Source organism: Dipteris shenzhenensis, chromosome 6 (genome assembly GCF_047967505.1).
Source record: "Dipteris shenzhenensis isolate YYH24624 ecotype China chromosome 6, Dip_SZ_1.0, whole genome shotgun sequence".
Lineage (NCBI taxonomy): Eukaryota > Viridiplantae > Streptophyta > Polypodiopsida > Gleicheniales > Dipteridaceae > Dipteris > Dipteris shenzhenensis.
The window spans coordinates 51,482,523-51,497,373 of record NC_141601.1 but is presented as its reverse complement, the minus strand read 5'-3'; the positions used below and the strand labels follow the sequence as shown (position 1 = coordinate 51,497,373).

General features: G+C 42.3%; 1 protein-coding gene across 1 annotated transcript; it reads right to left on the bottom strand.

Moving 5' to 3' along the window:
- Positions 1–7,015: 7,015 nt before the first annotated feature.
- PAM68 (PAM68-like protein (DUF3464)) lies at positions 7,016–7,710 on the bottom strand. Its single transcript, XM_087376070.1, has one exon. The coding sequence runs from the start codon at positions 7,659–7,661 to the stop codon at positions 7,122–7,124; it is 540 nt and encodes a 179-aa protein (XP_087232196.1). The 5' UTR covers positions 7,662–7,710; the 3' UTR covers positions 7,016–7,121.
- Between the last annotated feature and the right edge of the window lie 7,141 nt (positions 7,711–14,851).

Here is a 14,851-nt window from a genome sequence, read left to right as displayed (position 1 = left end):
AGCGAGAGAGCGATGTACTGCTTTTATTTCTCGTCACAGGGGTCAACCTTGATATGGGTGCCGTGGCCTTCACCCTTAGCTTTCATTGTATCTGGTTTCTTTTCAATCTCATAGACCTCATAGATGTTGATATACTTTCATCCTTTCTGGGCACAATATTTTTTTTGCCTAGAAAGTATATTCCCACGTATTCTCTGTTTAGTCGATGGCCTATTGGTACATACAAGAATTTCCGTCATTATTTTTCTTGGATTATACCTCTTGTGTATTAATAAAATGATCAAATTACTACATTGAGTGATAAAAGACTCCTTAGTTGTACAAAGGCAGGAAAATCTATGGAATTGGGAAGAAATGACTCCAGATTTTGCCAAATCAGAAATGTTTGAGTCAATGTGAGGCATTTTTATAATGTGTATACCTAGATGAATCCAAGAACATTCCCAAACTCATCCTCTAAAAACACAACATAGTGCAATTTCAATCTCATGAGAGTCACTCGTAAGATTGAAAACCATAAACTCCATCACGCATAGCAGGGACTAGCTACTATGACATCCCCACTGACGTCATCAACGCCCAACAGTGGGTATAGACCATAGTATAAAAGTATGCTCTCACACATACAAATCCACATACCCACACATACTTGAGCATCCATTTATACAAAGTCTTCATATTGAGTTTCTGTCGGCACTCCGGAGGTGAAGGGCAAACTCAGCCATGATGAAGGCTAGCACTAAAGGAGAAGGCTAATCAAAAAGTAGTCCAAATCTCTTCATTCAAGCTACAACTGCTTGTGAAGTCTAAACGATTTCATTTTAGTCTCTCCCAAATGAGCATCTAAATATAAATCTAGCTGGTAAGGCAACGCACCATTTAAGATAGAAAGAATTTTTATAATGTGTAAACCACTATAATCAGGTTATTCATGTTTATCATATAAATCAACCTCTAATCCTATGGTAGATTGAGAAAGTCTAAGATCTAAGAAAACACAAGAATCCCCTCTTGGAGTGCAGTTTAGTTCACAAGAGTCTCACGAGGATAGATTCCTTCTCCTCCAAAAGCACAAGCATCTTCGTACATAAAGTCTTGAAAGTCAAGAACGTCTAGCACAAATAAATAATCTATAAAACATGTAACTTGGCTAAGCTTAGGTAAAATGATAGGGCAAGTATTGATAGAAATAAGATTTTGCATAAACTCAAATTCAAAAGTGAAAATTATTAAAGTTTGCTAAAAAGACAGCACAATTAGTGCCCATGGGGATTCCTATAATTTGTTGAAACAAAGAATCACCTATCGTGATGTAAAGTTTATCTAAAAGAAAATCTATCCAGGAGTAAACGTCTTCAACACTTACAACCTTTGTGTATCTTTTCTTTTTTGAATCGATGTCATGATCTTTATTATTTAGCCGCAAAAAGTCAAAACATAAAGCTGTTTTCTCAACTTTTAGCACTTTGCATCTATCTTTGTCAAATCTCAGCTTGAAAACTTCAGCCACTAGCTTTTTTATTCTAAACTTCAGAACTTCCCAATCGATCTTTGTGTAGAGCGTAGTAAAATCATAGGTTTGAAGGAGAATAGAAGACTCTTTTCCCTAAATGCTTCTAAAAGAATTAAAAAAGTTTACAACAGGAATCACTCCTATAGTCATTTAAAAACCAGCTTGCGAGCGAGGGTACATCTGCCTCCTTTAATAAGTCCCTCCAAAGTAGCTTAGCCATTTACAAACATCCGTCAAAGTAGTCTCACAAGCAGCTGCAATAAATCTTGGCTTTCTTGGAGTTTTGTGAAACTTCCAAGCAACAAAGAAAAGGGATACTTGGATTGCAAACAAACCCAGAAGACTTGAGATCAAATCCTTTTGAGAAACTAAGGTAGGGGCGTAAGTTTTGGCAAATGAGTTCACTTCTCTCAAAGACATTCTAAGTAAAACTTTTTGCAAATAAAAACAAAGTTATTGGAACATTTCCTATGGAATTTTTGTAGAAGAGTTTCATCTTCTTTAGAAAAATGGTTCCTTTTCTTTGAGCAATTAATGGAAGGGACTTATTCTAGTTTCAAAGCAACTTTTTTCAAAACCTTCCCTTTCCATTTTGATAAGATATTTTGAACTCCTAAACATTCTTCTATTTGCAAAGTAAACTTTGAGATTCCTTATCAATAGCCGTTTAAAGGCAAGACTCTTTAAAAGAGTAGAATCGAAATTTCGTGCCTTTCATGAAAAGGTCTCTTAAGTTACTAGAAAGCAAAATTGACGCATCAGCCTAAATCAGCATCAATAAAGCTTTGAAATCTCTTACTTTTACAACAACAAGGTTCTCTAAGGTGAGAAGATTTTGATTGCTTTGAAGGCCTTAATCTCTCTCTCTACAATTGACAGCCTTTTGTCCTAAAGTTTTTTCCAAGCTAATATTGGCTGCTTCCAAATTCTTCTCACATAATGAGGGAGAGAATCCATTACTTCAAGACACTTCAAAATTGAGTTCAACCCTACCTTGTCAAGAGAGGGAGATGTAAAAATAGAAATCAAGAGTTCCTTAATTATATAGAGTTCTTTTGCTTTGAAAGGAAGCTTTTATATTTAATAAGCGATCCAACGAAGTTTTAAGTTGTTATATACCTAGATGAATCCAAGAACATTCCCAAACTAATCCTCTAAAACACAACATAGTGCAGTTTCAATCTCACGATAGTCACTCATAAGATTGAAAACCATAAACTCCATCACGCATAGCAGGGACTAGCTACTATGACATCCCCACTTATGTCATCAGCACCCAATAGTGGGTGTAGACCATAGTATAAAAGTATGCTCTCACACATACAAATCCACACACCCACACATACTTGAGTATCCATTTATACAAAGTCTTCGTACTGAGTTTCTGTTGGCACTCCGGAGGTGAAGGGCAAACTCAGCCATGACGAAGGCTAGCACTAAAGGAGAAGGCTAATCAAAAAGTAGTCCAAATCTCTTCATTCAAGCTACAACTGCTTGTGAAGTCTAAACGATTTCATTTTAGTCTCTCCCAAATGAGCATCTAAATCTAAATCTAGCTGATAAGGCAACGCACCATTTAAGATAGAAAGAATTATCGCAATACCAGCAGGCCGCAACTTGGACGAAAACCTCACAAGGTGAAATTTGCATGTCCGCTGATACGGCAGAAGCATATACCTAGATGAATCCAAGAAAATTCCCAAACTCATCTCTAAAAACACAACATAGTGAAGTTTTAAGTTGTATATGATGGAGTTTATTTAGATTCAAATCCTCAAAAGATAAGTTTTCCAAGGTGTATTGAAGTTTGAAAAGAACTTTGCCATTATATTTTTCAAAAACTTTGATTGAAAAAAGACCCAAAGACATATCTATCTAGGTAAAGAAGTCTTCTTTTATAGTCAAGAGAAGCAAACTCTTAGAATTGAGAAAGTCAAAGGAACTGAAGGAGGAGGCACAGGAGGAAGAGGAAGTGAGGGAGGAAACTCACGATCGCGATTGCAGGAGAGCTGGGACAACCCTATAACATAACTTTAGGTTTCCATACAAGGGTAGGTATATGACTATGTTGGTAAAGAGAAATGTTAAAGCACTAGATTTAGGTTCTCCACATCAAAAGATTCTTTTTAGAGGTTCTTTTATTCTTATGATGAGTTGATTTTCCTTCCCAATTAAAACCTCTTGTGAAGAAAGTGTGTAAAGTTCTCATCCAAAACAATTCACAAGGTCGAGCAGCCTTGTAAAAATCTTTGGCATTATTAAAATGGCCCTCTATATGCTCAATAGGAAAGCAACGAAAAGATTCGAAACCAGACTTTGTCATTGTCGCATATAAGGGTTTCGAATTCTCGATCAAGGAATTCTTCCTATGAACTTTTCTAGCTTCCCTAACATGTTCTGGAAAACGAATAAAAGCCATCCTATAGGCTTGTCCTACATAAAGCATATTACTACTATGTATGTTATAGACAACATAAATTACTTGTGTGGCATGAAAAAGACTTGTGAATTGCAGCTAGGTGATTGCAATCTTGTTTCCCTTGATGGTTTACTAATCTAGAGCCCTAGACTAAGAGAATTAGGGTAGAAACTTTTTGTGATACGGCTTCACTAAATGTATTAGCTTCTATTGAAAAGCATGAATGCCTAAAAGGACTTGCAAGAAATATAAGTCATCCCTAAAAAAGAGCATTTTTTACTTTTTGGGCATGGGATGCCTTTTTGAAAACCTCAAGGTAATACTAGCCTAGCTGAGGCCAATTTTAGACGATGTACAGTCTATAAGGCCAATAAATGACTCTAGGAATGTTGACCGTGTGAGTGATGACCATCCAGTTGTCCCCCTCACAAATTGAGGACAGCCTCCCTCACAAATTGAGGACAGGCAAGGCACCTTGTCTTGGGGGTCTATTCCAACCCGACATCAACATCCGCCTCTGATCCTTGAGATCCCAAGTCTCCATTCAAAAGGCTTAAATAGGATCACCACCTGGTCTTTAACTAGGCTAATGTGGAAAATCCTCTTGATTATCTTCACTTATTGTCACCAATCTCAAGGGCAATCTTGCACTAGGCATCGAAAGCCTCCACAATGAGAGATCCCCTCTATGAACCGAAGACTTTCACCTCTCACTCTCCAACCATGAGAACATGCAAAGCAATCTCATGAAGTCTCCAATAAAGTGTCCTTGAGGCTTGTGTAACCTTGCATACAAGCTCCCCCCGGTGGACTCTAGCTCATCAAGCTCCATCCCTGAATAAGTAACAACTGCCATCCTTCACCCACAAAGTCGAGATCTAACCACCACTCCTCCATATCTGCCATGAACGCCGTCAGTCTTGGGATTGCCAACTGTGTCTCCGCAAGACTGGGAGTCGTCACCAACCAAAGCTCCCTTGGTACCACATCAGTCATTGTCGTGTCAGATTCCTTTGTCTTTGACCTGGTTGGTCAGCCTTCTGATGATGATGTCCTTGAAGTCACCAGCTAAGGACACAAGACATCTAGTGTGGAAGATATGCCACTGTACAACACCCACTTATCTTGCTTCAAGAGTTGTGCATATACAAGAAGATATAGAGAGCACGTCAGGTCAAGATTACACACAGCCAAAAGAAAGATCCATAGATATCCAATCAAAATACAACACCTGTCAAATCTGTTCCAACACCTTCAGCAAACATCCACTGAGGCATGGCACCAATACACGCTCTATTTGCTGAAACCTCAGCTGTAGAAATGCCACTCGTAGGCTTCAGTAGCTTGCTCTAGGGTGGGCTCTACGCGCTGCCCCCTCCTGCACACCCAAGGGGGCCCCTTTTGTAGGGCTACTGAGCCCGTCTCTCTGACACAGTCAGTACCAGCCAACCAGAACAGGGCAATATGTGACACTGCCTAACATTGCAATTTGCAGCCTCTGCTGCCTATGCATACAAGCGCCTAATGCAGCTCCATTGCCCACTAGATGGGCCAATGGCTATGCTGGGCATCTTGCAGCCCCACAGCATGGGCTTACTGTCAGCCCTAATCCACGACTGTAGTTGGTGGCCCATGTGGCTGCCCTAATTTTAATCAAGGAAGGATGGTACGCTGCTGCCCATGCAGCAGCCATCTTGCTGCCCACATGGCAAGCTCCATTCCATCCCCCTACCTGTTTTCATGTGGCACAAACTACACCCATCATCCTGTAGGCATCAAGCCCTATTGCACTCCCCATTTCGGGGCTAAAAAGTGGGGGGTATTGACCATTGTATTCAACAAGTTGTTCGTCATTAGTGTTTGCAAGTTTGAACATCTTTCAGGATAGAAACCGTTTTGCAGGCCGCAATTGCAACAATTAGAGATGGTCAAGGCACCTTATTGCAGTCGTCGTGATAGTGCACAAATGCATTTGTGATCACATAATCAATAAATCCTACCCAAGTTCCGTCCATGTATTATACTCATGGACTCTTGCACTCCCCAGCTCCATTGTAGGCCTCTGTACTTTGGCGCCCTTCATTGTGACCTTTGTATGGTGTGTTCCATCGCATTGCACCTAGGCGCTCATCCTTTCCTTCCCTCTTTGATTACTTTTATGCTCATCATCATACGTGTCTTTACGTGGGCATCCTTCATCGTCACCTTCCTATGTTGCTTCCATCATCTTGCATATATCCTTCTTCCAGATTCCATACTAATGGGCTAACAGCCATATTTATGAAGGACTTGCCCACAATTTTTTATTGTCCTTTAATTTCCACAATTTCATTTTCTCTTTCTCTTGCACCTTCACCATTTTTCACGACTTTCGATATGCTCATTGTAGACAAAACAAAACAACTTGTAAATGGTATTTTCAGAATAATTGAAGCTTGCTTTCATAGGCCAAGCTCTGCAGTGTAAATTCCCATAGATCGCCTAATACTCAAGATCTCGTGGAGACGTGTGCCCAAATCTCACTTATGAGCATTCTCACATTGGTGTTGTCGTTGATCAGGAAGATGGCGTTTTCTTGCCCCAATACGAGTCTATGCACCCAATCGTTCTTTATGAAAGAAAAAATATTTTATGAGCTTAAGTGACGAAAACAAACACAAACAGTATAACTTTCATTCCTCTACCCGGAACCAGGGGAGAACGCTAATGGATGACAAATCTTCCATGCACTATCACAATGACCACAATAAAGCGCATGGACAATCTCCTATCTCCTACTCTTGTTTCTATCTTGCAAGATGTTCAAACTTACAAGCACCAATTATGAACAATGTGGTGCTTGACGGCAGTGGCACGAGCTGGGATCCCTATCCTTGCTGCAAACCTTTGATTTTCAGAAGACGTCGTTTTCTTGCTTTAGGGAAGGGTCAACGCACCCAATCTCTGCAAGGAAGGAAAAAGATTTTCTTTGAACTAAATAAACACATTTGAAAATTAATCCCTCCACCCTGCCAAATTATCACCGTATAAAATACAGCCCATGATGCTTTAAGGCAGCACAGAACGACACATTGCAAGAGAGGTATACTCGCCTGGAAACCTTCCAAGCGCCATCCTAAAAATTACGCAAAAGTTAGGCGCTCTGTAACAGTATGCGCGGGTCATACTAGGTTCCTCGTAACGAACACTTTACTTCTTTTCCTGCTTCCCCTGTACAGTCTGAAAGAACACAGGCCAATTTGCTTGCGCCTCCTTCCATCCTAAGACAGACCCTTCCCTGAGCGGATCCCAGCTGGTCGAAAGTATGCCATAGCTCACCCCAAAAGCCGCACCCCCAAAGCAAGCTCCGGAAACAAGCAAAGGGAGCCATTCGGGCACAGAGACCTTCAGCGTGACCTTGAGGTAGTAGAAAAAGGGGAAGAAGAGAATGCCCACAGAGAGGGGGATGCCGACGGTGAACGCGATGCGTTTGAGCATGCGATTGGTGACAAGCTCGGGGACAACATCGTCGTCGGGGTCGGGGCTGTCGGGGGGGGGTAGAGAGGGGGAAGGGGGGGTTCTACGAGGGATTTTGCGGGGGGGAGGAGGCGGACCAAAGCCCTTGGGGTTTTGGAAGGCGCAGGAGGGGACGAGGGGAGGTCTTGGAGGGGGAGGCGGGCGACCATGGCACAAGGACGAGGAGGTCCATGGCACAAGCACCAGGCTATTGCTCAGCGTCACCACCTTCATTGCCGCACACGCACACTCCTCTTCTTCTTCCTCAGTATCTTCTTCTTCTAGCCACCTGTCACTTATATATGAATCCAAGAACATCCTGCAAAAAAAAACTCTCTCTCTCTCTCTATATATATATATATGAATCCACGAACATCGTGCAAAAGAGAGAGAGAGAGAGAAGAAGAAGAAGAAGAAGAAGAAGTAGTAGTAGGAAAGAAGAGAAAGAGAGAGAAGAAGAAGAAAAGAAGAGAGAGAAGAAGAAAAAAAACAGAGAGAGAGAGAGAGGTGTGGGGGGGAGACAAAGATGGAGGATATACGGGTTCGCCTTCGACCATTTATTACCACACAATGACTAATCAATTACAACTGATGCCATGTCAACCAGTGACCCAACGCTTGTGTTGTGGCATGTGTGACACATGACAGGACACCGCAAACATGGGCACAAGTGACTCTCCCATTTGAAAGACATTGGAGCTTGTATGTATAGTGTCTGATCTATTGGAGCAACTTGTACAGCCCGACCCAATTGTGCACAAAGCTCTCGAAGAGGCCTTTTCTTCGGACAGGGTGGTAGAAGGAGATTAAATCCCCCGCGTGATACTTGATGTCTTCTATGCCTTCGTCGTAGTGTCTCTATTGGTGCATCTATGCGATTTGCAGGTTTCTTAGGAGTGTTGATCGAAGAATTGGTTGTATTAGTTGTAGATGGCTATACCAATCATTTGCATCTTTGAACCTAGCTTTGATGGTTAGAGTGGGGAGCTACGGGGGAAATTGTGGGTCTCATTCATAGAGAGCTTTGAAAGGGTCGATCCGTGTAGAGGCTTGCTCTATTACAAAACCCATAACTTATAGTTCATCGGTTCCCTTCTACTAGGCAGTTCTAATAACTGATTTCCTATTTCCTAACCAGAAACCTCTCAAAACTTCCAACTCCTGTTAGACCATCCCCTTCCCAACCTATGACTGCCAACTCCTTTTAGACCATCCCCTTCGCAACCTATGACTTCCCTTGCTATTCAAAAACTAATCGCTTGGAGAATCCTATCACTTGGTTGCTCATTGGGCCCACCAACGTCCTAGTCACCTGGTGCATGGGTAGGGTTTGACCAAGGGTCAACATTTTGCCTTAGCTCTTCTTCATTCATGTCCACACTGATGCCGAACCCTTAAGCATAAATTAGCCATTCTTCAAAATAGGATGATTTGTGAGCCCCCATGTATCGTTGTCGGTATCTCTTCCGAGGCTCTCCCTAATGATGCGTGAAGAGCGGGCAGACGGGACTTGCTGAGGTATTACAGGTAGTAGACAAGGTGGCAGACAAGTTGCCGGAGGGCAAGCTGCAAAAGGGTTTCCAGAGATAGAGCCTCCTTGGTTCACTGGGTCATCCTCATTTTTTGAGTCCCTTCTTCTCTTTGGGTGCTTACCAGAGTGCTTGTCCAAGGGTGGCCACATTGTCTTTTCAATCCATAATGTGCTGGGTTGATCTCTATAGCCATCATTTTCTTGTTGAAGCCTAATGACTTTAGCTTGCAACCAGTTGATCTCTTCTTACAACTAGGCAACTTTAGTAGTGGCATCGAGGCTAGTTTTGTCGGCACTCCCTATTCCTTTGCCTCAATTGCACAATTCTTTGCTCGGCCTCACCGAGCACTCCTCTTTTTTCTTGTAGCTGGAAGATCAATGCAGCATGCTCCACAATTGCAGCTTCTCATGATTCTCTGTCAATGAGGAGGTGGTCATGTTTAGAACCTCATACTCCAAATACAGTTGCGTCTGAGCATCTTGCAGTGCTTGGTCGTGGGCGATCAACTCTCTTTAGACCATCCAGACAAACTGAGGGGGCACCCAACATCTGACAATTTGATACATGGTATTTATGGCATTGCTCCCCTCTACACCAAGTATTGGCCCACGATCATACTAGGCTCATTGAAAAAGAAAAGTTTATTTGAAATCTTGTCATTTTGGAGCTCTTAGGGATGGAAACAGAAGATCCTCTAGGCAACGGTGGGGTGTACAACATTTGGAGGAGTCTCCCTCGAGCAAAGTTAGGTGGTAGGGGTATCTTGACCACTAGATGGAAGAGGCAAAATAGGAGGAGATGATCCAAGAGCAGAGGAAGAAAGAAGAACTCTACTTATCACTAGAGGCAATACTTGGGGCACCACACCGATGGTTCAAGTTGTAGCTATAGCTTGGCCCACTGGGTTAGAGCAAATAGAGGAAGACAGACTTGACCTAGAGATGCCACATGAACAACTAGTTGCATAAAAAATCTTGTCGTCTGTTGTTCCATTAGGTGCAGAACCATGCAGATGTTGCTCCTGGTAGAGCATCATGTGGAGGGAGAGATAATTCATCTACCATTTCGAAGTGAGTGAACTTTGGAATTGAGTGAAAGAGCGATGGAGAGAAAGGGCTTTGTAATTCATCTACCACCGAACGAGTCCTTTTTGGGCAAGGATCCAATTTCTGGATCTGCAGAGGTAGGGAAGCATCGTGAGAGGCTATGCATGGATGGACTTCAAGATGGCCAGTTGCAAGGAGTTGTTGGATGGCAAACACCTAAGTTGTTGGGCATTTACCACTCCTTAAGCATCTGGCCTCGACCATGCTCTCAACAATTTACCACTGCTTCAGCATCTGGCCTCAGCCATGCTCTCAACAGCCTCCATATGAAGTTGGATCTCTATGTTTAGAACCCAAGTGGCCACCAAGGGTTTGATGTACTCAGATCTGAGAGACGACTGGCTTTACTTCATAGGCCACATAGGGCCTAGAACTTTGAGTGTGGCGGCAATGTTTTTTGAAGCCACCAGATTCAGTCTAGCACATTTGTTCACCTCTTGGCCAGTTGGAGTGCCCATAGGGATTGCACTATATTGATTTGAAATGCAATATAGAAAGTCCCGTGGCCACCCTTTGCATCCATTTTTGGCCCTTCATCATCTCGAGTCATTTCCTGCAGGAGTGTTTTGTGGAATCTTGACAATTCTCATGTTAGATTGCATCAAAAATCAGGCGCTGCCCATTCTTTGGAGCTTCTTTCTTGAGGCTGAGCTCACCCAGAGATATCTGTCTACCTTCGTCCTCCATATCAAAGCTTTTGAAGCATATGTATTTGCCCACAAATGTACTTTTGGACAGATAGTGAATTGAAGAAGCTTGATAAAGTAAGAAGAAGATAAGTGCTCTTGCACACACACACACACACACAGAGAGAGAGAGAGAGAGAGAGAGAGAGAGAGAGAGAAGAGAGAGAGAGAATATTTTGGGTTTTTATTGGAGCTTTATATGGGCATGCTTCTTTTATCGCTCGCCAATTGTTTGAAGTGTTGGACTAGATCTTCATTATGCAAGCACTTCAACTTTAGTATTTCTAAACTTGAATTTCACGACACATGGCAATCTCTTGCCTGCCTCTCTCCTTCTTACACTATATAAAGGATGCTAAGAGGTTGAGAAGCCATGTGTCTGCAGAGAGAAATGCAAGGAGAGTGTTGGAGGTTGCCATGTGTCATCATCAAAGGTTGGTGCCACGTGTCATGCAGAGGAGAGATTGCAGCTGGGGGAGTGAGAGAAGCCATTGGCCAAAAGTCTTGCAGAGAAAGCTATGTGTTGTGCAGTAAGAGAAGCTAGAGACTGCCATGTATGGCACAATGTTGGACAAGGCAGCTCAATGCCTTGAATGCTGAGAATGCAAATTCAAACTCCACCACTCCAGCTTGAATTGCTTCTAGCCCTTGTGAGAAGGGGAGAGAGCAAAGTGAGAGCAAGAGCAGGAGAGTGAGAGAACTGAAAATGATAGTTGCAATTAGATGAGTGTGTACAACTGAATACAGTGATAGGTTTTGTCTAAGTGACAAAACCTTATCCTTCACTAACCGTAGTTAGTGAACTAACTGTGGATAGGGGGAAAAACCTCTAAGTGAGGGAAAAGTGTCCCTAACCTACTTATTACATTACATTGGTCACTGCTAAATTATAGCAATAATTCTAACACCCCCTTGCAGTGCCAATGTCATGTTCAAGGAAATGATCAATCACCAAAAGGAGATAAGTTCAGGGCACTGCGAAATGCCTCAAAGTGCTTTGGTGAAAATGCCTGCAACATTGTCATGTGTTGACACATAGATCATGCTGATCTCTCCTGCATGCAACTTCTCTCTGACGTAGTGATAGTGAACCTCAATGTGCTTCGTGCGAGCATGAAACACAGGATTCTTTGCCACTGCAATAGCACTCTAACTATCAGTGAGAATTGGAGAAGGACCCTCCAATGAAAGATGAAGATCAGCAAATAAACGACGCAGCCAAACACATTCAACTATCGCTGTGAAAGCTGCCCTGTACTCAGCTTCACATGAAGAGGTAGCCACTGTAGATTGTTTCTTGCTCAACCAAGAAATACATGCTTTGCCCAAAAAGAAACAATTGCCACTTGCCCAATCTGAGTCACTGTAGGCATGCATCTGCAAGTCACCCCCCTTGGGAAACATCAAGCCAAAAGACTTGGTACCTTGCAAATAACGGAAGATGTGTTTTACAGCCTGCCAATGCATAGTCTTTGGGCTATGCATATATCTTCTCACCTGAGAAACTGCAAACTGAATATCAGGCCGTGCATTGCAGAGATAAATGAGGCATCCAATAGCCTGATTGTAGAGTGTGACATCAAATGATTCACCTGCTTCATGCATTGTAAGCTTTAGCCCCAACTGCATGGGAGTAGCTATGGGCTTACAATTCTGCACGTTGGATTTGTCAAAGAGTTTTTGCACATACTTGGATTGAGACATACCGATGCCACTTTGCTCGAGTGGACTGGATCCCCAAATAAAAGTGTAGCATCCCCAAATCTGACATGTCAAAAGTGGTCTGCAATTCAGCTTTAAAATCTGCAATATTATCTTCATTTGACCCTGTGAGCAGTAAGTCATCTACATAAAGAATGATGACTAAAATATCCCCCCCATTCTTCTTGATGTAGAGGGTGCTTTCAATTGGACTGTTGTGTAGCCCCTTGCTGGTTAGAAAGGCATGAATCTTTGCATACCATGCATGTGGGGCCTGTTTCAGCCCATACAAAGCTTTATTGAGCTTGCATACCTGAAGTGCATTTCCTGAAATTTCAAAGCCTGGAAGTTGTTTGACATAAACCTATTCCAACAAGTCTCCATTAAGGAAGGCTGTTTTTATGTCCAACTGATGAACATTCCATTGAAAATTTGCAGCCATTGCAATAACTGGCCAGATGGTTGTCATTCTGGATGTAGGAGCAAAAGTCTCCTCATAGTCTATGCCCTTTTTCTGAGCATATCCTTTTGCGACCAGCCTTGCCTTGTACCTATCAATGGTGTCATCTACCTTTCTTTTAACTTTGAAAACCCACCATGTACCTATGGCATGTTTACTTAGTGGCAAATCGACAACTTTCCATGTTTGATTTTTATGAATGGACTGCAACTCATTGTGCATGGCATTCATCCAATGCACATTATCCTGTGCCTCTTCAAATGTCTCAGGTTCCTCCTCATCAAGAAGAGTACCGGCATAAGCTGAGTCAATTGAAAGAGCACCTCCCCCATGCCTTACTGCACTTTGAGTTCTGCCAGGTAATGGAGCATCAATTTTACTTTCCCTGAGAGTTTGTAATAGCCAATTCGGGACCATTTTTGCTGCTTGTATATCTGCAATGTCTTGCTGAACAACCTCTTCCACGGCTTGTGGAGGTGGTATGACATCCTGTGGCTGAATCGGAGCATGTGGAGGTATCTAAAAATTTTGATTTTCATCAGCTATATCAGCAGGGGAACCCAAGGCAATGGGTAGTAACCCCTCAAAGACATCACCGGAAGAAGAAGGCATATCAAATTCAGCTTGAGTGTGAGCTGAATTTTCTGAAAATATTACATCTCTACTGACAATAATCTTATGTGTGACAGGATTGTAGAGACGGTAGCCCTTGCTCTTTGCACTGTACCCAACAAAAATGCATTTGATTGCCTTATTAGACAACTTATGCCAAAACTCAATAGGCACATGAGCATATGCAAGGCATCCAAAGACACGGAAATGATCCACAGAAGGCTTTCTCCCTTGCCAAACTTCATAGGGAGTCTTGGTCTTCAAAGCTTTCGTGGGTGCCTGATTCAAAACATAATTAGCACACATGAGACCTTCAAGCCAAAATTTGTGAGGCAATTTTTTGCTTTTCAGCATACATCTATCCATCTCCATAAGAGTACGATTTTTCCTCTTAGCTTTGCCATTTTGCTGAGGAGTTAGCCTCATTGTTAGCTGATGTACAATGCCCTTGTCTTTCAAAAAAGCATCAAAATTTGCAGACAAGTACTCCCCTCCTCTATCTGTGCGTAATGTCTGTATCTTGAGTCCAGATTCATTCTCAACCATGGGTGCAAAGCGTTTGAAAACCATAAATACTTGTGATTTGCGTTTTAGCCCATAAACCCAAGTGTAGTTGGAGTAGTCATCTATAAAAGTGAAAAGTAAAGATGACCACCCAATGATGGAGTCCTCATGGGACCACAGACATCACTATGGATAAGCTGTAATTTTCGAACAGCTTTAAGTGATCCATCCTTCTTAAAAGGAGATCTGTGCATTTTACCAAGAATGCACCCTTCACAGGCATGTGGAGGAGGTGTTTCAAGAGGAGGCAATGCATCAACCATGGCATGTTTTTGAAGCGTCATCAAGCTGCCATAATGCATGTGTCCATATCTGGCATGTCATAACTCCGCATTCTGCATAGCAACAGTAGGAGTGGAAACCACAAGAGCATGTGCTGGTCTTTTCTCATACATGTCAAGCTAAAAAAGACCACGTAACAAAGTGCCAGACAATCTCAAGGCATAATCATGCTCTCTATCATGGACTGCACACTTGTCATCTTAAAAAATGACCTGAAATCCAGCTCTGTTAAGAGTGGACACTGAAAGTAGATTTTTTGTGATACCGGGCACATACAAGACATCAAAAATTCTGAATGTTGAGCCATCAATGGCTATAAGTTCAACTTCTCCTGTACCACAAACTGAATAGGAGGAGTTGTTGGCACATGTGACCTTTTTACCAATGGGTGGTGGATGCAGAGATGTGAAGAGACACTTCCTGGAAGTGATATGCTTTGAGGCACTGCTGTCAAAATACCAGGTATTTTGTGTCTCATTGA

Excerpts from the sequence above, each read along its gene's own strand:
- PAM68 (XM_087376070.1), bottom strand. The coding sequence starts at position 7,661 with ATGAAGGTGGTGACGCTGAGCAATAGCCTGGTGCTTGTGCCATGGACC.